Below are 22,433 nucleotides of genomic sequence, written 5' to 3'. Positions count from 1 at the left end.
TGCAAAATTAGCCCATTTTTACCAGTGCAAGGCATCTGTATATACAGCGAGTTTTTTTCAAAGCGTGATGTTAATTAAAACTAGAAAAAGCTGCTCCTGCGAAACAGCAGTGAGAATGCTTATGAGCTGAATGGGGATAGCTGATACCAGAAATGAAGGCAGAAAACTACAGAAAAGAGAAGAAAAATGCAAAACCAAAGGAATTTCAAGTTGAAAAAGAAATTAGGATTTCGAGTAGAATGAAAATAAGTGAAAAGTCTTGAAATTTTGCTAAGTCATTCTTAAAGGGTGAAATTGATTGTATATGCCAGCTTAATTGGAACCTTTAATTAAATTATAAAAGTGCAGAAATGACAGAGAGATGAACAGTTCTCATGAAAAAGGTCAAAGGTTAAATGGATCACCAGAACACTGATCTTGCTTAATCAATTGCTTCACAATACTTAATCAGCATCCTCACAATAAAAGGGGACACAGAGCTATATAATAACCACTCTACAGCATCTTTTGAGTTAAGTAATGATTACATCAAACTAAACTTTAATTGGGTACAAACAACCTGGTTAATTATTACTTATACAATATGCAGTGTGTTTGGAGGTTCCTGTACTGATTGGCCTTTGGGCAAGAGTATTAAAAGTTGTCATCATCTCACTTCCCTCACTAAAAACCACTGTCAAATGTGAAGACATGGTTGAATAAAGCTGCCTCCAGACTTGTCAAGATATACATCACTTTACTGAAGGGAGATACAAAAGCCTTAGTAGATTAATAAAGCTTTAATAAATAAATACGGTTCCCAGTCATTATCGCAGTTATTACAATGTTAATTTCTAATTCTATTGTTCTACCTTGACCTGTATAGTGCTGTGAAAACATGTAAAGACAATCCTGGTATATATGCAAGTAGTACTGGGCTGACTTGGGACACATTACACAGCTGTTTTTTTTTTTTTTGTTAGCTCCCAGTCCATCAAAGAGTATCATTGTGAGTCAGTAATAGTTATTAGACTAATCAGTTGTTCAAATCAAAGCAAACAGGGCTGCAGCAAATGATTGTTTAAGTATTCTACTGAATATAAAGACAGGTGTATTAACATGAAACATTCCTTTGGTTTATTATTTGGAAAATAAGTAATTAAGTGCATGTCAAAAGAACAAAATTAAGTAGAGCATTAAAGTGTCATATTCATTTTTACCTTAGAAGAGCAGGGTAGTTCTGGTGACATTTCAACAGAAATTAGGCACTATTTTGTCCAACATGGAATCATTTGAAAAAAATACTGTACAAACTGTACAAACCTTAGTGGACTCGATATGCAAACTGGCTGCTTTCTGCTGAGATGCTGCAGCATTGACGTTGTGCTACTGCGGTAAGCTAATTCAGTTTTACAATGGACACACTGTTCAGTATCTTTGCTTTTCTGTGGTTCGAAAAAGTTCCAAACTTTAGATATTTTTCATCTTTATCTCTGATTTTTCTCATCATTGTTTTCTCCCGTTCCAAGCTTGCTACAAAAGCAGCACGTCCACATGTTGTGTGACAGTGATAACTGTCCAAGTGAAACAGGGCGACCGCTGAGCAGAACATATTTGTGTCAATTAAACGATACATTGAAGCAAATGATTTGCATCGGTGATTTTTTTGTAATGGAGTTATTTGAGTTACTCGAAGAACTGTTTCAGCCCTAAAAGTAAATGAACAAAGATAAGATGTCACAGCTTACTCAGCCTACTTAACACGTGCAGTTTAAGAAATTGGGGCGCTGCTGCAGCAGCTCACAGCGTATCATTGCTCTTCATATTTGTAAAAGTTTGCATCTGTTCACGCAAGTTATGTTTTTATTAGCTTTTAGTAACATTCTAAAAACAAAAAAAGTCATTTAATTAGATTAGGAACATCTATCTCATCAAAAATAAAGAGGACTGATAGGCACATTACCCTATATTTGCCTTTAATTATCAGCTGCTTGTACAGAAATATTAAGGGCTTTGGGTTTAAACTGGAGGGTAAAAAACAACTTGTTGAAATGATAACATGTTTGCAAGAGTGAAGGTGTTCATAAGTTAAATGTTGTTCCAGACCTGCTGTATTATTTATGTTTGACATTTAGAGTACAGTTTAAATAGCAGTGCTGCAATTGATTTCAAGAAGACTGAAATCCTCGCCCAGAGTTCAAGCCTTGCTCCTCCAAATAATCTACAAAGGACCACCTGCCCCTCCTCCTCTTTCCCCTTCACTTAAGATTTTTCATGCATCTACACAGTGTCACACACCCAAATGCACCCTCTCTCCCCTCAAAGTTACTTACTGTTATGCAAACAGCCTGAGTGTGTGTGTGGATCCCCCATTGCAGCAGAAAGCCACCTGGACCAGCTTATATAAAAAAAAAAAAATCATTCATATGCACATACAAAGTACCGAGTCATCACAAGCACATGCACACTTCTTATGTTCTGTTGAGTTATTTGGAAGCTTCCTCCTTGTCATAAAATACTGTTTTAATTTCTACGTCAATTGAGAAAATGTTTTCTTGGTTGTTGGAAACTACATGCTTGATCCTGGATCAGACGTAAACTCAATCAAATCATGGTAAAGTAGCATGTGTTTGCCTCGCCACTGCTCAGTTTGTATTGTTGTGCAGGAGTTATGAATAAAGAGGATGAAAAAGACAAGACATGGAGGCGTATCAAAAGATTAAACAAAGGAGTGAAGTACAAAGAGCTTGCGTCTTCTTTGCACTTCACTTTAATGTTTAGATAACTTTTGCCAAATCATGTCCACTTTTTTGTCTCACTACCAAGAAGTCAGTTGTACAGTTTGGGTTCTTTAATAAAGCCAAACATGTGCATTGTATATTAAACTGTGAGAGACTGACCTAATCATTTGTGTGATCTATGACCTGCAGAGCAGCTACATTCATCTTAGGGAGTGTTGGGGATGGCTTTGAGAAACAACCCAATTTTAGTAGTATGGAGCTGCTGTGTACAGAAGATAGAAAAAGCATGCATGTATGCGTTTCTCACTGAATTACCCACACTACAGCCAATGACTCATGGATCCTTTACAATAAGCCACATCCTAATTACCCTGCTAACACCAGACATGATTTGCATGTAGCTGTAACCTTAATTTAGCCATGAATGTCTCTGGCTGAATTCAGATCATTTTAGCCCAAGCAGTGTGGTCTTAATGTATTTATTGGATTTATTTATTACTTAATTTAATTCTTAATTATCTAGAGCTCCTGTCAAACTGCTAATGACATTTCAACTCCTGTTGCGTTGTAACAGTTTTGATGCTCATGACGTAATCATGTCAGCAAGGGCAAAAGTGTCATGAGAGGGGTTGATGAGTGGCTTTAAACTGCTTGTCTGTCAAGTTTGAGTTTATAGGTTCAAATCCAGTCCTACACAATATTTTCTACTTTAACTGCACTTCAGCAATTACCCACTTTTCAAGTTCACTCCCACTTGCCAATGGTTATAGTTAGGAGTTAAATGTACACGTTAATCTTCATGGTTATGGTTAGAAAACCACTGCCCCAGACTAAACAGTATAATACTCATTGGCCACAGTTCCTGTCATGTGTATTGCAACACTGCCTTGCACACAAAGATATAATTTAAAGATTCATATTAATTGTAAGATGCCAACAAGAGCCTTCTGTGACATTATAATTTGGCACTTATGCCAAATTTATGCAGTTATATGCATACATTTAAAAATGAAAAAAGAATTTGCACAGGAAGTAAGGAAATAAAGTAAGATTTGAAAGGTATTACAGTATAAACCAAGAAAGTAAGCCTTTTGGTTCACATTGTATAAACCGGGCAACAAAGTAGCCTATAATTATAATAATGTATATTTGAGGACAAAGCCAGGCTGGGTCCAATATAACTCTATTCAAACTATCTTAACAGGTCCCAACAAACCAGTAAACTTTTTTAAGTGCCACCATAAAATCCCAAAGGAACCAGGAGACCAGTCGCACCTGTACCATCTTTCCACATTCACCCACCGTCTCACAGCTGTTTCTGACCTTTTTCTTATTTAGAATTCCGTGACGTTTCAACTCAACAAATGTACTGAGGATCATGTACTGTTTAACAAACTATGTTCTGGAAGCTGGTGAAGATTTGAGGATCCTTTGGCGTGAGATGGAAAACAATGTACAACAAGTGGGATTAATGTTCATATCCTGAATTGATCAATAATAATAATAATAAAAAACATGCACGAATGCCCTTACTTGTTTAAATGCCAAATATCAATGCGCACAAACAGGAAAAGCCTTGAGACACAGCAGCGCGTAAAGCTTGCATCCTGTAGCCTTATATACGCGCTGTAGGATATGTCTTTTTTACATATTTTAACAAATCATCTCTTCCACCAGCCTCGTGTCCTGTTTGTGAACTCGAGAGTCTAAGATCTGTAGACGCATATTTAAAATGTTCATTTTAATCCCTCTCGGTGCGTAAACCCAACAGCGGGAATGTCAGCGTAAATCTTTAAAATAAATCAGCATAAAGACACTTTTTTAATTGTTATACCCACCTGGAGCACAGTCTTCATGGTGACAGAAGAAACTATTGCGGTGCAAATTTTCTCGCCATTGCGCGTCACTTGGCCCATGATGAAAAGCATCGGAGTAGCGAGCGCGAAGGACGCGACCCACATAGCGCTGATGAGCTTCTTGGTACGGCTCCGGGACATGATGCTCTTGGCTTTGAACGGATGGCAGATGGCCATGTAGCGCTCCACGCTCAGGCTTGCGATGTTGAGCGCGGTAGCATAAGAGCAGCTGTCCCGGAGGAAGTAGTAGCCTCTGCACACAGCGTCCCCGAACACCCAAGGGTGATGGAACCAGATGAAGTTGTAAAGCTCGATTGGCATGGAGAGGATGAGAATGAGGAGGTCCGACACGGCTAGGCTGGCCAGGTGGTAGTGCACGGTACTTTGGAGGTTTTGTAGGGTCTTTTTGGTCAGCAGGGTGTAAAGAGTGATGGAGTTACCAAGAGAGCCCACGGCGAATAGAGACACGTAGATGATAGTAACAATTACCTTAGAGTAAATGTCCGTGTTGACTTCCAGGTCTTCTTCTTCCTCTGGTTTAGGAGCGGCCGTGTCGTTTCCAAACGGAAACAGTGAGCTATTCCCAAAAAGTCTCTGAGCCAGCGCGCCAAAGTTGCGCTCTGAGAGCGTGAAGTTTAAATCCATAATCTTTTTACATGTGAGGCATGGAAATAGAGCATGTGAGTGTTCAAACTGGATGCTCTTATGTTGACTTTCTCTTGAAGATAACGGTACCGGTCTGAGAAAGTCGGTGCAGAGCAGCTTTTATATTTGGCACTACAGGAGGCGTGCTTGCTATTGGCGCTACGTGGATGACGCACGGACAGTCAGTGAATGGACCCCTTGTCATTTCACCTTGGAAACGTATAGCTTGACAGACAAACAACTCGAGAATCGCTGACTTTTAATTGTTAGAACATTTTTCTTCACAATTCTCCCTGCGAAGTGGTGAATCTGTTCTTTCTTCTGTCAGTCAGGCACAGCAAAAATAACGTTAAGTCACAGCTGGAGACCTCAACATAATGTGTCAGATGACTGTGTCATCATTGCTAAAGAGCCACTCATTGTGCAGAAAAATATCATCGCTCGATGGGCAGGGAGGAAATGATGGTCTAATGGTTAGTTGACCAGAACTACCACTGCTGAAAACAATGTTGCAAAGTCTTTATGGCACACAAACACGCAGGCGATATCTTTCCACACTGTTTAACCCACAGCGGTGCGTCTAATGATCCGAACGTCTTTTATATGGTAATTCTTTCTCTACCTGTGAGCTCACGATTAAGTACATATATTGTATGCACATTGGCTCAAACATTTACTATAAGGAATATATTCCTGTGCCCTGCAGTATAATATCTTGCGAGCGACTCAGCAACTGATGTTTCACACTGAGGAAATGTCCTTCTTTAGTATGAAATCTTTTTGCCTTTGCCTGTAGGGGTCAATTTCTCTTCCAGAGTTCAATCTGTTTGGCTAACAGGTTGTCAGAGAGAAATGTGCAGGGATATTTAAAACAAGTGATATCTGCTTCGTGCGGTCTGTTTCAGTACTTTCTTTCAGCCTTCACTACATGACATACCCCAAATCCCATGTCTGTTGTGGGGCAGGACTTCAAATGATTAAGGGGTGTTGAGGACCTTCAGTCTTTGGGTTAAAGATGTTAAACTGTTTATTTGCACAGTGGAATTGCATGACTCTGTAGTTAATCAAGATTAAACGCAATCCATTATCATGTGAGCCTCTCCCTTTTAGTAGATGGCATTGTGGGTAACTTAGTTGTGAGGTAGATGTTGTGAGAAGTGGACACAGAGCACAACCTGCCTGCAGCTCAGATGCATGCAAACCAAGGTAATTAGATTACTTATGATCAGGCATCAAGTGTCCAGATGGGCCAAGGTTTCAGAATAACTGTTGTTTACTATGTTCTGAGTCTGAAAAATAAAGATCTGGTTCAAGCAAAGTTAGGACTCTTTCTCAGTGTCCCTCTTCATCACTGTAGAGTTGGTGCACAAAGTAAAAATGAGTCATCAGATACAGCTGAGCTACAGTAAAGGTCACTGTCCCAGTGTTGCAGTTTCACCATCAGGAAGCTGATGTGTTGTTTGTCATGGAGCAGTATACGGTGTAATCTCTACATGTGGAAAAAACAAAGTTGCACCCCCCCAATACAAGTCTCATTTTCTTATTTTACATGACTGAATAAAATGCATTTGAAATACCCATGCTTGAAAATCCCTTTCCGTCAGAATTTGTTTGTAGAAGCTAACTTAAATTAAAGGATTTAATTTTGTATTTACTTACAGTAAGATATGTTTAGATTTGTATGTAAACATATCTTACTTTTACCATTAAATCAACAAACAACAACTAATCTTCAGTGTCAATACAGACGGTGTGCATCTTTATCTGCACACATGAAATAAGATCCAGCAAAAATCAACTTTTTCTAACAATTTTCAAACCATATGGTTTGTTTGAAAGGCAAGACTTGTATCACTGATGGTGGTCTCATGAAATGGCTGGCATTTTGCAATTTTGTTTATGAACTTTTAAACAAGAGCTGCTACATTGAGAAAACTGTTTAATTAAATTTTTTTGTGCTTTGGTTCACTTAATGAGAGTTGCTTCGCCTATCGCTGTAAACCATCGATTTGGTTGGCAGCCAGATCAGTTGAAACTGCAGAGAAAAGAAAAGGAAGCATCCGGCTGTGTTTCGGTGCCCCAAAACACTCAGCAAGTAGAATGTTATTTCAACAGCAGTTTGGTAGTCTTCATAAAACAGGAGAGACAATTTTTCACAGTGGTGTCAGCAGGAAAAAGCAGCAGATAAGATAATTGATCAGAAAGAGGTAGACAATCTTAGAATAGTTTCAATAGAGCCCCTTTACATTTAGAAACATAACAGTGGCGTTGTCGTGAATAGCGTGTTTCATAGTTTGTATGGAAAACATCTGTTCTCACAGATTCTGTAAGTGAAGTGGACGAATCAGAGTCAGGGAGAAAACCTGACTCTCCAAATGACAGCACAGAGAACACTGTGATGATACCCTTCTCCCTTTAACTTTGGGCCCCTCATCATTTATAAATGAATTACTCTTTTGCTAATTTATGGATGTATGGGGATTACGGCACAGGGAAATTAAGTCTAGATTGGGACTCTCATTGTGCATTCACTTAAATTAATGGTACATTCACGAGGGACAATCCAATTCCATTAATTTACCTTTCTTGAAGTGAACAGAATTTTATCAGCTAAACTTCTGCCTCTTGCTGTTGCTCCTCATAATTCCTCTCTCTCCTCTTGTCATGTTGAATACTATTTAAATGCCCCATCTACATAGCCTGGTTCAGCTAATAATTCAGACCAGTCATATAGAAATAAATTAATTCTGGCTGTTCTGTTGTGGTTGAGGGTAAAAGACATTGCCACATCTGATTATAATCAACTTAACTTCTCCTGTGTCATCTCCTAAGTTGCCTACAATAAAAAGAATAAGGCACTTCAAGGACAAATAGAACTTAGACAAGAAGGAAATATATGTGAACAAAAAGCTTTCTATCTGAAGTGATTCCTTTCATAATAAAGTGATCATAATTTTGCACATCATTTGAAAAAGAAAATATCGACTTACCTTGTGATTTGCATTTCTAAAACAAATGTCTGCGCAAGTTTAAACTTACAAATGAGTGCATGCAGAGCTTAAAGAGTTGTTGCACATGGCTGATTGGCCCCAAAAGTAGAGCTGTCAGTGGAAACAATGGAAAGGATTCTAAAACTCCTTCATGAAGGAGTTTTAACCCTGAGGGTGAAAAAAGATGTGGGTTGTTTCAAGTCAGCTGTGTTTAATATGTGGAGCAAATATAAACAAAATCTAAAGGTAACGGGAAAAATATGCAGGTCGACCAAGAAAGATGGCGAAGCGCAAGAACAGAACGCTCAAAGCAATGTGCCTGAAAAAAGAAAATGCACAACAATAGAAAGGAAAAACACATGGAGTTTGTGAATAAACTAAGAAACCAACTGAAGGAAATTGTCATGTTCTGCATTTTATGTTTTTGTCATGTTCTGTGTTTCTGTTTAGTCTTTAGTTTTGCCATATCCTCACCTTTTTCCTCAGTTCCCTCTGGTCATAAGTTTCACTCCTTCACCTGTGTCCCGTTTTCCTCAGCTGCATCATGTCACCAATCCCTCTCTCCACAGTATCATGCCAGTTTTCAGATCCTTACCATCACCTATGTTTCCAAGTCAGGCTCGTCATTGCCACCGTCACTGATGTTGTTCAGTCAGGTTTGCTATCATCACCGCTACTATCACAGTTACTGTTCATGTCAGGTTTGTCACCGTTCAAGTCAAGTTTAAGTCTGTTCTTAGGATTTAGTTTCGTCAGTTTTGGCTTTTGGAATTCCAGCTTTGCTGCTCTTTTTGTTTGAATTATTTGAATAAATCAAGTTTTTATTTTAATATCTTATCTCCTCATCTACACCGCATTCCATGACAGAAATGGGATTTACATCCAGAAAAGCCAAACAATACTAACACCTATCAAACAAGGTTACAGTGGACTGCAGAGAAGCAATTGTGAAAGTTATATTCAGAAATTAATCACAAATCTGCATTTGGCAAGGAGAAGATGCAGGTCCATTGAAAGATATCTAAAAATGACTGCCTGAAGAGAACAAATTTCCAATCTTTGTCGATATCAGGTGAAAGACCAAGGGAGATGGCAGTCATTGTCTCTACAGTAAATACACAGGTGGACACTGAAATATTGGGACACTTTTCATATTCCATCACTTCATAGTTGCTTTAATGATGATCAAGTCATTTTTCAGGATGATGATGCATATTGCCTATTGAGTGATTCAAGCATTCACACTTTTCTTCTTGAAAGACATGTCAGCTTAATGACATGGCAATCAAGATGTCTGAATCTTAACCTGAGTTCAAATTTATGGAGAAAATTGAGAAAAGAGGGTCCATAACAAAGCTCCATCCTGTAAAACTGATCCCTCAGCTTCTGTACAGGAAAGTCAGAACCTGATTGATGAAGTTTGTCTTTTCATTTGTACTCAAAAACGTTCAAGCTGTCATAAAAGCCTAAGAGGTGAAACAAAGAATTAGGAGTCTTGTTTTTCTGTAATTTTTCAAGAATTTCCTCTCCATCTGATTTGGAAGTTTGGAGTTTAATTTTGGAGGTATGCAAGGTACACGCACTTACTGAACTTATTTTCCCCATTATTGAATTGCAGGGATTTAGTTTACCAAGCATGACATTCTCAGACAGTATGGGTCTGATTGGAGCCTTCAGTAGGACCAGACTGTCAGAATTGGACAGAAATGTAAAATTTGTGTGAAACTGCCTCTCCAAATGTTCTCTCAGCTGTTTCTTATGTGCTGAGACATGAAGGGAGACTTTTGGGAAACTGTGTGTACTGTTAAAAGAGTATTGCCAGGAAACATCGTTGAATCTGCTGCTTTCTCAGCGCCACAATGCTCAGACCATAGGTTGGAGGGGAACAAAACAACAGAAGCATGAGTAGAAATTTCAAAAAGCTCTGTGCTGACATCTTAAGGATCACAAGACGTAGGAGCACTAACAGTTATAGGTGAGAAAATCCATCTCCATCAGTGTCGTTGGTGTTGAGGGGAAGACCCAGATGCAGAACTCATGCAAAAAAAAACTTGATTTATTACAAAAAGGCAAGAACAAAAAGCGCGGCTGAGCCGGATTTCAATAATCTTAAACTGTGAAAACAAAACAAGATTATGAATATGAAACAAAGACAAGACTATGAAAAACCAAGAGGCAAAACCTGACAAAACTTTGCACAAGAACCACGGGAGTAAGGTGAGGATTCTGCTATGACACGAGGGAACCTGGAAACTAAGTACTGTGGGGAGGTGATTAGTGATGAGGTGCAGCTGTGGAACAAAAACAGATGATTTGAGTGAAACTTAATGTGACAGAGGAAAAAACATGACAAGAATAAACCAAGAAACCTGAAAACAAGACAAAACATAATCAAAAAACATGACAATCAGTGCCTTTCATTTTACCATGAGATGCAACCACTACATGTATGCAATCTTTTCATTTTTGTGTTTCGGCCACTTTCCGATGTACCAAATTAACTTGGAAGTCTAACCAACCACGATGATAAAAAAAATTTACCTTTAAGATCCTTTTCGAACATATACCAGGAGTCAAAGCAACAACTTTAATTTTACATTCAAATAAATACCAATATAAGTAAAGATCAGTGTGATTTCAAACTGATCATATGTATGTATCTAATTAGTACAAAAGGGCGCTCTTTTTCCCAGCCTCAGAGCCACAGAAATATACCGAGTTTAAATTTGGGAAAAACTGTTTAAGAGAATGCATGCGCAATTTATTTATTTTATTTTCAAAGAAGCAAGCATATCCCCTAAAAGCATAATTTGCTATATTTTTTTTTCATATTTTCATGAAGTGATAGGATTGTGACATCTTTCTTTTCCTTTCAATCCATATTAGTACAACAGCAAGTAAAAATAACTTATGACACAGCTGAAACTACTTTTCTTTCAACTTCATCTCCTTGTTATGGCTCTCTAGTTTATAATGTCCATTTATCATTTTGAGTAAAGTTTGCTTTATAAATGTGAAAATAATATGAATTAAAAAAAATTGATCAATTGATTCAAGAGAAATCTGGTGTCAAACAAGTCCTTTTAAAATCGGATGTCCACGTAAAGTTTAAAAATTACGATGTGGGACACATTGAAAGATCAGCTATACCAAATGCAGCACTCAGGAATTAAAGTGCACAAAGAGTGATGGATGATGGGAATAAGCTGCTAAAAGCTGATTACTTTGGGCGCTACAAAAGAAACTAAATCCTGCAAAAGGTTCTATACAAACATGTTTTCAAACTGGTTCATAATTGTTCAAAATGTTCCTTTTTCAATGTTCCTTCTTTCAAGAAGAAATTAATTTTGGCCTTTAAAAATGAGGGATGATGAGGCATGTGTTTGACAATGAAAGAGACACAGAAATGTTCTAATTTTAAGTGCGCAAATATAACTGCATACATCATAATGGAGGAAGGACAGTATTTCTACCTAGTCTACAACTCACTTGCTTGAGTCCATGGCAGCTAAACATTTTAAGAAACCCTGCCCAGCCTTGGTTTCCATTGTTCCCTTACTGACTAAAAAAAAAAACCAAAACTTTTGACCCAGAGACTCCACATAACTAAACACCAATTTCCAATTTTCCCATTTTTTTCCAAAACTGTGTTAAAATAACTTTAGGATTGCTTGTTTACCAACACCCGTTTGAACCCCTGCACCAGAGTTACAAATGGTCTTTTGTTAGTTTTAGATCGCATCGATTTAATCTTTGCTTGGATTGAGCACAGTATTTGATACCACTGATCATTAAATGTTATTTAACAGAGTGCATACTTTATTTGGCATGTCAGGCTCTGCTCTGCACTGGTTACAATCATACATATGTGGCCGCTCATAATATGTGTCATTTGGAAACAGTCTGAAGTTTCTGAAGTGAATAGTAATGTACCATTGTATTCTGTCATCTGTCTTCTGTTTTATTTTGCTTACGTCCCTTTGGCCATAGTAAAAGTCATCACGGATTCCATTTTCATTTTAGTTGATGCAGATTTATGTTTTGCTTCAGCATGATGACAATTCACCAAAAAATATAGGTTAAAGCATTGTTTCCCAACTATGAAAGACTGGATCTAACTTTCTTCTTTCTTTATGAACTTTCTTTAAAAACCTCTATCTCTACTGACACGTTTACCATATTTCAGTGATGGAGTCAAAAACTCTGGGGTTGTATCTGATCCTAAAATCACTTGGAGCGTTTTAGCAGCTCAGTTTGGTAAATCTTACACTCAAGCGTTTTTAATCTAATTTAAGTGTTTCTGAATACTTCCATTTTTATTAATTTTCTATGTATTTTATTCCTTTCATCTTATGTGCTCTGATCGGAGTATAAGAACATACTTGTTTCTACATCTTTGTGGCATAGCTCATTGTATGATTATGAGTGTAAAGCCTAATGAGATCAAGGTGATTTGGGAATATATAAAACAATTTTGGCTCGACTTGACTATACTGTGGGGGAAACAACAACAAAAAAACTAAAGGGAAGGACTTCATTTGTGCAGGGTTATGAAAACACCAGACTGCTCAACAACTTGTTATATTTTCAACAGAAGTCAACAGTTAAGGGCTCTTCCATCAAGTCTAGACTAAAAAAAAAAAAAAAATCAGAATCCTGTCAGATACAAAAATGTTGTTTATAATATAAGGTTAAGCTATTTTAGTCAAGAAATCATATCTGTCTGCTGCCATTCATTATGCATGCAATAGGTGCACACAGCTGACAGCTTAAAATCTGGTGACCTCAGGGCCATATGCAAATGCCAGAAATGTGAGTGCAATAATAATCATTGTATATTATAAGTCATACTTTCTATGAAAAGGATGTGACACTGAAGCAGTGCAGAATGTGCATCTTGTTAAAGAGGCTATAGATCAGTGTCACGGTTCGGAGAGGTAGGACCCAGATGCAGTTCTTCAAAGTAAAACTTGATTTATTTACAAAACGAGAACAAAAGGCGCGACTGAGCCGGATATAAGAAATCTTAACAGTGGAATAAACAAGACAAGACTATGGCTATGGAAAATATGGCAAAACCTGACCTGACAAAACATGAACCAGAAGCATGGAGTGAAGTAAGGATTCTGCAGTGACTGAAAGGAAACCAGGAAGCTAAATACTGTGAAGGGAGTGATCAGTGAATGAGGTGCAGCTGTGAACAATGAGCCAGGTGACGTGAGTGAACCGAGGTGGCAGGGCAAAAACATGGCTAGAACATAACATGATTAAACAAACTGTGACATAACATAAACTTATAGAGCAGACTGTGACAATCAGAGCCTTATCATCAATCAGTATTGTGAATTTTGTGTATTGATTAGTGTAATTAGATTGTTACTTTTTATCTGTGTATGAATAAAAAGACACAAAAGCAAAATATAATAAATAAGTGGATTACTGAAATTCTAAAAGGTTGGCATACTGTGTAAAAATAAGTAAAAAACACAGGTCACAAAACAGTTGATGCAGCAATTAGAATAAAAGCAGCTGGAATAGGACCTATGTATTCTTTATTGCTCACCATATAAGGATGGCATGACTTGAAAATTGATGGTGATGGGCTGAATAAGATGCACTTTTTAAATTGTAAAATCCATAGTCCCAAACTGCAAACTATTCCAGCAGTTTAACTTTTGCTTTTGTTGATCCTGTCACCCTTCGGTACCCTGCATAGATAATGGATTCAAAGCCTTGAATTTCTAAGACAACCTTAATTTTCTTTTTTTTGCACCAGATTCAGCTTCTTTTGGCAACTAACTCCAACAACTTTGTACTAAAAGTTAATTTCAAGAACTAATAGATTGATAACAACCCTTACTGCCTGCTGTTATCATGAACAAAACGATAGCTGGCCAGTCTTCTCATCTGCAGAACTGTTCCTCAGTTCAAACTTACACACACAATTTTGGTGTGGTCCCATCGCAGGGGGAACTCGTCATACGTAGATCCATCACTGTATTACTATGGCGTTGCCCAATCGCAGCGCTGAACACATTCTGTAGTCTACATAGCAACTCAGAGCTGGAAAAATTAAGATGAGATGACAAACTGGATTCTTTCAGTTAACCTTTCACATTCCCATACAAACAAGGGAGTGCATATCTTTCAGAGGGCATCTCTGAAAGCAAGTGTATTTTTGGCTGCTGGTGACTATTAGCTAGGTCTAAATGAATTGCATTGTTGCTCAGCCTTTTGGTTAAAAAAGGAAATCTATTTCCTCTTTATACATACATATACCATTGTTGTTACATGCAAACACACTCAAGTACACACACAAATCCATAATTTTACATGATTTCTTGTAAATACACTTGATCTCACTCAAGCCCTCCTCCCTGACTGACAGTATAAGCGCTCTCTTTACTATGAGTGTTTCCAATCTTTAATGATTCGCAGCAGTTAAGTTCCAGAGCGCATAACAACATGTCCACACCTGTCTGACAGACATCAGACAGGCAGACAGACGGCTGAGTGACAAGTAGATGAAAAGGTCTTCCAACAGAATCCTAATTACTGATATCCGTCTTAAACAAAGTTTATACATGTGGCAGTTGTTTCCATTAACTGTAAAATTAGGCAAGCTGCTTAGCTGAAGTTCAAAGGAACTGTAAAGTAAGACAGACTGAAATATCTCTCCGTTGTACTATGTAATAATGTGATGTGTGCCGATCTGATTAATTCTTATTTAACATCAACTAATGAAAATGATTTAGCCCACAATTTTTGTCTTTTTTGCGTGTCTTGCCTCTCATTAGAACAAGATTTAATTTAACAGCAATTTATCAAGCTTTTTATACTGAGTGCATTTAGATGGATATTTTACACTCACTGACGATCGTTATCGGGTCACAACTCACTGCATACAGGAAAATATGCAAATCATATCATGAAATGATGACATAACACAGAGCTAAATGTAAACAGCTGAATGCCGAAAGGAATCAGCAAGATGAGGGACATGTGTATCTCACTGCGTGCACAAAAGTGAGATTAATCAAGAACGTCAGTTCAATAATGTCCTGTGTAAAAATGACAGAAATCCTGCCATCACTCTTATAAATGCCCCGCTAATATCCATTTGATGTTTCAGTCTTTTTAAAGCTTCTACTGCAACAGTAATGATTGACCAGGGACTTTTAGGTGGGTAGATTCTTCAAAAGAAATGGTAACTCAGAGAGTGCAACATTTCACCCCAAACTAGTAGAGTTGTTTCCTCCTCACACTGGATGTCTGCTTTCATGGTATTGATTTGGCCATCAGCACAGCTGTATGTGCACTGAATGGATGCAGGCTATTGATTCAAGTATGCTCTCAAACTGCAGATGGCAGAGATGTAGAAGGGTTTAGAGAAATTTCAATGTTTGGTTGTGAATAAATAACATTTAAGATGGCCCTCAGCAGCTTATTACTATGTTAATTTCAGTAAAAATCCGGCTGCTAATTTGTTTTAATTGATTCCGGAAGGCATAGAGTAAACAAAGTTAAAGATACATTTTTCAACTTTCATTGCTGCTGAGGTACCTCTTAATGCATTTCACCCCAGTTACTGCCACAGTGGTCACATCCAAGAAAATCTATGCAATTAAGAGTTGTATAGATACATGACTCGTGCTAATGAAAAACATGTTACTCACTCATGTTATTTTCTCCTGAGAGTAAACCTCACCTTTTTTGCTCACAGTGATTCATGCTACGTGTAGAGAAAATACTATATGTTGGTTCTGTGAAAAGTACACCCACTGTCTGTTCTAAGGTTTTACATCTTAGGCTTTAAGATTAAGTAGCTACTACTGCATATGAATATTGTTGTATTATACAGTGTTATTTAACAAAACTACACCAAAATGCAGAAGCAGGGAGTTAAAAACTAAATACAATCTTACTTTACAGCTTCAAAAGGAGTTTACGAGTTAAAGCAGCAGCCAGGTTCAGCTAATTAAATAAACCTGATTTATTTATCAGTGACTTTTAGCACTTCGGCCTAAGTGAAATGACACTGACACTGAACCACTTTTTTTTATAGCGGGCAGCAATCATGTCTTCACTGACTCCTGTGATCTTGCTCTTTTCTTTATGTTGTATCTACATCATCCTTCCTCTACTCAGAGACAACTTAGTCTCCTTCACTACGCTGGCCTTGATACATATCAGGATTTTTTAAAATAAATAGATCAGACACCTGTTTGTCCATTCTAATATTACGTTATTAATATCTTCAGTATTGCTTGTTTACTCATCATAATTTGGTGCTGCCTTTAGTTTTTTTGGTCCAAGAATTGATTCGAGATTAATTGCTCAAGTTTAAGAAAATTTGCAATTTATGTTAAATTTCTTTCTTCAAATGAAAAATTTGCTGATTTGGTGCATCTATCTATTAGTTCAATTATTGATTCAGCCCATTCTGTTGGTAATCTGGCTTTTTAAAATATCTTAAGAAGTGTGTGAATGAAATGGTTTCATATTTTTCATCTTTCTTTTGCTGCTTGATGTGATTTACCCACACTGATATATACACATCTAGATATCACCATGTGAGAGCTATGCCGTAACAAATGTATCAGATTGAAAAATCTACTTTGTGGATATCATGAAGACCAAAGATGAAATAAAAACAACAACCAGTGAAAGAGATTTCTGAGCATTTTTCATAAAATCACAGGTTGTTGGAGCAAGAGAAAGACAATCAGCGAGAAAAAAAAGAAAACTCAAGATATTTTCCTGGGCACTGGGCAAACACTCTCACATTCATAAAAGAGGGCTAAATCCACTGGAGTGAATAATGATGAAACATGCAAAATCCTCCCTAATAGAAAGGAAAAACATCTGACCTTAATGTCTCTAGAACCACACTGATATGTAATGTGCAAAAATATGCATCAGTGAATATATTAGCATAAATGTGTTTTCCTTTATTTTCTGTGGTATTAGGATACATCTTAGAAAAAGTTTAATTAGAAACAGCAACACACAAAAAGCAACAATGTTTTGCATCTGTAAAGTAATTCTACGTGATTTCACAGAAATTTCAGATCCTTCATTTACCTTGCACCTGGTCTTAAGCAGTGTAAGTCAAGACTTACATTTAAATTTAAATGTACGTGGACCCTTTCAGTTTCTCGCGCTTGTAAAAGAGAAACTTATACACACCAGGAATCTCTACAAATCACAATCTGTGTTCTGACAGAAAAACAATTTCGGTACCGCAGTGAGGAATGGAGTCATATTCACTTTTCAGGGTAGAAGGGTTAATATGCAGAGGTTTTGACTCATCTGATCTAAATTTGTAGCACTGTGAATAATCCTAAGAGTAGGGCATACACTGATATCAATGAGGGCTAAAGTTAAAGACATTTTAGGAAAGATTAATGCATATTACATTTTTTTATCTTCAATTGCTTGTTTGGGTAAAAGCCCAAAGGAGCACCACGAAGATGTATGGTCTCCCAACAGGTACTGAGTTCTGATAACCGTTACCAAGGTCTCAGACTTAATCTGTCGCTAAATCTATAGCTTGTTCACACAGACTGTTAGGACAGTAAGGTCGGGTAATACAAAGCTGTATAAACAGCCTTATCTGAAACCTTTCTTTATATAATCAGCAGCCATTGAATCCTCTTGGAAGTTGCGTAGCATTCTGAGAATGTAAGTAATTGATGCCACAAAGAAGGAGAAGGCTATAGGATGATAACACAGTTACACATGATTTATGAGATGTTCCACCTTGTTTGACTTTGCTTCTATATATTCTGTGATATCATTGTATAGAAACTGCTCTGATTGGGGGCAAACTTACTACTATGAATAATAAGTACAATCTAAGTAATTATCTTTTTAAAAGAATTTTTAAATCCTGTAATTGTGACATGAAAAGAATCAGCTAAATCCAAATGCATTAGTGAATAGTCAATCACAACAATAAACAGACCATGGAAATCATGCTTAAAAATATCATTATACTTTCATTATCCCTAATGGGTTTGTGTTTTTGAGACACAGTGGAACTCGGCCAATTGTGAAAGAGTCCACTAACATTCACAGTCTGCCTTGTTAAAGCACTGAGAGCCAGCAGGACAGCAGCAGCTGATGCAAAAAGTCCGCCCAAGAACAGATAACAATTTTTATACCTATGTCAAATTTATGTTTTTTCTGACACTGGAATGGATATTCAGAATGTTTTCAATTTTAAATGTGGATGGTGTTGAGCAGAAAACTGACAGGTGGATCGTACAGAGCTGTCACAGTTTAGAGACAGCTTCAGCGAAGGTAAGGCTATTGATTTAATGGTTAATTGTCATTCCTTCCCTCACCCATAACCAGTGTAGGTGTTTTGGGCATATCCAACCAAGAAGAGACACTGGCCAACTGTAAGCAGGAATAACTGGTCTCAGAGCTTGAAATGGACCAAGTTGGTTCACAAGCTGATCTCAAACAGTACCACCTCCACCTCCACCTCCCTGTGTGCCCTCAAGATGAGGGATTGAATCAAACTGAAGGTTCTATGCGATGATTCGCCAAGTGTCTTACCCCAAATTGGTATTATATTAATGCAATATAGATTTTAATTTGATTAAATTGCATGTAACTGGACTTAAAGGTAATGGGCTTTTGTCCATTGAAATGATCTTTGTTATGAGGTGGCGATGTCTGAACTGAAACTAAACTGACTTACTTTAAATCAACAATGGCGGCGTTTCCCAGATTCGCTAAGAAGCTCTTAGCGCTAAGAGCTAAGAAGCACTGAGGAGTAACTGATTGCCAAAGCCAGTGTCAAAAAGGAGGAAACAGCAAGCAAACCTAAAAACCTGACTTTGATTCTAAGATAGACTTCAAATGTCTGTGCAATTATGCAGACTTTTGTAAATCAAAGTTTTGAATATAGTAACAGAACATAACAACATGAACTTACCCGTATTCCTTACAAAAGTTGTTATGTTGTAAGGCTGGTAATATCACATTTAACAATGAAAAACTGTAAAAGTTATTTACAGTATGCAAAAGTATGAAAATGCAATATGCAGATGAAAGGTGTTGAAGCCTTGAAAATGTATTAAATGTTATATTGTGGGGTGTTCTGACATTTTGTTGTTTTCTTATTTTGTCTATTTGGAACTTTGTATGCGAAATAAAGGTTGATGATTATGTTGTAGTCATTTAACAATCTTTGAGCTTGTGTGACAATTTCAGCTAACACAAAACAAGGAGACAGAAACAAGCAGATAACAAGCTTCATAAAACCAGGTCAGGGATACCTCCTGAGAAAGAAAAACACAAGTTAATGACAAGAATAATGTTACATGTACATGGAGAGTAAAGAGAGCAGAGTGAGGAGAGGTGCATCATGGGAGGTCCCCCAGCAGTCTGGGCCTATAGCAGCATAACTATGGGATGTTTCAGGGTCACCTGAGCCAGCTCTAACTATAAGCTTTATAAAAAAAGAAAGTTTTAAGTCTACTTTTGAAGGTAGAGAGGGTGTCTGCTTCCTGAACCCAAACTGGTAGCTGGTTCCACAGAGAGGGGCCTGATAGCTGAAGGCTCTGCCTTCCATTCTACTTTTAGAAACTCTGGGAAACACAAGCAAACCTGCAGTCTGAGGGCAAAGTGCTCTGTTGGGAAAATATTCAACTATGGGATCTTTAAGATATGATATGATGGAGCTTGGTCATTAAGAGCTTTATATGTGAGGAGAAGAATTTTAAATTCTATTCTTAGGAAGCCAACGAAGATAAGCTAAAAGTGGAGAAATATGATCTCCCCCGCTTGTTTTCATCAGAACTCTGTGCTGTAGCTTTTTGGATCAGCTGGAGGCTTTTCAGAGAATTTTTGAGACAACCCAATAATAAAGAATTACAGTAGTCCAGTCTTGAAGTAACAAATGCATGCACTAGTTTTTCTGCATCACTCTGAGACAGGATGTTCCTAATTTTGGCAATATTACAAAGGTGAAAGAAGGCAGTCCTGGAAACCTGTTTTATATGTGTGTCAAAGGACAGATCCTGGTCAAAAAGGTTCCTCACTGTAGTACTGGAAACCAAGGAAATACTATCTAGAGTGACTATACAGCTAGTCTTATAATGTTACCTAATGGAAACATGTATAAAGCGAAAATTATTGGTCCAAGCACAGAACCCTTGTGAGAGTATGATCATCCTCGCCTTCCATGATATTCACAGCCTTGAATCCAAGTCCTTGCAAGAAAGTGTTTCCCTCCATCAGAGGGATTTTGTTTTGATACCTTTTGATTCCTAGTCATAGTCTAGCTTCGTCTAATTTCATAGCCTGTTTTGTTTCCTCCGTTAGGAGCGATTTGTTTTGATTTTGTTTCATAGTGCCTCCGTTAAAGAAGTGGTTGCGATTTTGTAGTCTTTAAGAGTGCCTCCATTTAGAGGAGAGATTTTGGTTCTGGTAATCTTTTCATAGTGCCTCCGTTAGTGGAGTGATTTTTGGTTTTGGTCATTTTTCATAGTGACTCCATTTACAGGAGAGAGTTTGATTTCTTATTGCCTCTTTAGAAGAGAGTGTCAAGTTGTTTTGTTAAACTTTTATAGCTCTTTCAGTTTTCCTCCTGGAGTGGCGTGAATGTTATTTTGATAACATTGTTTTATAGTCACACTGCCCTCATCATAGTTATTGAGGGAAGTGTGTTAGTCTTCCATAGCCTGTTGATTTCTCTGGCGTGGAGACATATAAGTGGTTAAATAAATAAACTACTTATTCTGAAAACCATGTGCCTGTGTCCTGCCGGTTCCTGACAGAAGCTTTCGTGTTGGTTAGCTCAAAGAGTTTGACTGGACAAAAAATTCCATGAACTGGATTCCATGAGTCTTCTCTCTGATAGAAACTATTTTATTTGTGAAAAAGCTCATGAAATTATTGGTACTGAGAGTTAAAGGAATACATGGTTCAACAGAGCTGGGACTCTTATTCAGCCTGGCTACAGTGCTGAATCAATGATGATTATCGTTTTCGCTTTGCGAAGGGCTTTCTTATACGTTGTTAAACTATCTTTCTAGGTGCTGCATCTACAAGAATCTCTTATTCTAAATGACTTCTTTTCAGATTTTCTATAGACACAGCAAGTCAGTTACTGTATTCAATGATTTATAAAAGCCCAGTTGTAAAAATCAAGACTGTCTTATAAGTGTACCAGTGGGGATTTTGTTCATTTTCATTCTTCTGTATTTATCTTGTTCCTAATTATGTTGTGAATTGAATACATGCCGTCTTAGTGCTGTGTAAGTTGCAAACATGGGCCCATAGTGGTTGTGATTCAAATAAACAACTGCAACAAGAATGAGATGATGATTCAAGTTTTTTAATTATACAGCATGTTTCACTGTGGAATAAGAGTTTACAACTGCGGTGACTTGTTTTTGTTCATATGCAGGAAATGGGCCGTCTCAAAGGTTCTCCAAATAATAAAAGCTGACAGGCAAAAATTGCTTGGCCTTCAGTTTCCAGTCTGAAGGCAAATCATATTGAACAAGCAATGACAATACAGAGAAGTACACTCAACACAAAATAACATTCCACACAAAGCTTTTGTATCCACTGCTTCATTTTGAGAAAAATGAGACAGATACTTGTGGACTTCTGTCCACTTATTAATAATAAAACAAATGTACTGCTTTATGTGGGTAAAGAAAATGTGTGGTAGATGTAAACTCTGTTTGAGAACACGATGACCGTGACAGATACAAATGCTTTTATTCGAGTGACATCTATGTGGATGGAAGAATCCTTCCCCATTTGTAGGTGGAATAAAAGCAACCTCATTTGAGCAGACTTTCACATTTTATAATCTCTTTTATAAGTCTTTTATAATCCTGCAACATTAAATAAGCCATTAAATGATATGAGTGGAGAGTAATATAAATGTAGAGGCCAAATCTTTGAATGGCAAAAGAATACAAGAGTCTAGGATTTGCAATTATTCTGAAGGTGGAATTGGAGTGTTTTCAATCAAAGGGATGAGAAGTGAGCAGGTGAAAGGTTTTAGATTCCTGGGGATCAATATCACAACGAATACATTATCACGGTCATCACATATGTACACTTTGGAGAAGGAAACTCAGAAATGACAATGAAAGACCTGAAGAGATCTTCTTAACAGGAAACATCACTCAACACACAATGTGCATGGCTGAAATCCTTAGTCTTGCTGCATAGGAATAATTACATTA

General features: G+C 37.4%; 1 protein-coding gene across 1 annotated transcript in view; it reads right to left on the bottom strand.

Annotated features, from left to right (window-relative positions):
* The window catches only part of ntsr1 (neurotensin receptor 1 (high affinity)), a 39,128-nt gene extending 33,832 nt beyond the window's left edge, over nucleotides 1-5,296 (bottom strand). Inside the window, exon 1 of the mRNA XM_072367004.1 lies at nucleotides 4,559-5,296. Coding sequence (XP_072223105.1) covers nucleotides 4,559-5,221 — 663 coding nt within the window. The 5' untranslated portion in view covers nucleotides 5,222-5,296. The remainder of the gene's footprint in view (nucleotides 1-4,558) is intronic.
* Nucleotides 5,297-22,433: the final 17,137 nt, after the last annotated feature.

This window comes from Leuresthes tenuis, unplaced genomic scaffold, assembly GCF_036924035.1.
Source record: "Leuresthes tenuis unplaced genomic scaffold, fLeuTen1.0.hap1 SCAF_16, whole genome shotgun sequence".
Lineage (NCBI taxonomy): Eukaryota > Metazoa > Chordata > Actinopteri > Atheriniformes > Atherinopsidae > Leuresthes > Leuresthes tenuis.
The sequence above is the reverse complement of the archived record's forward strand: the minus strand, read 5'-3'. Positions and strand labels throughout refer to the sequence as shown.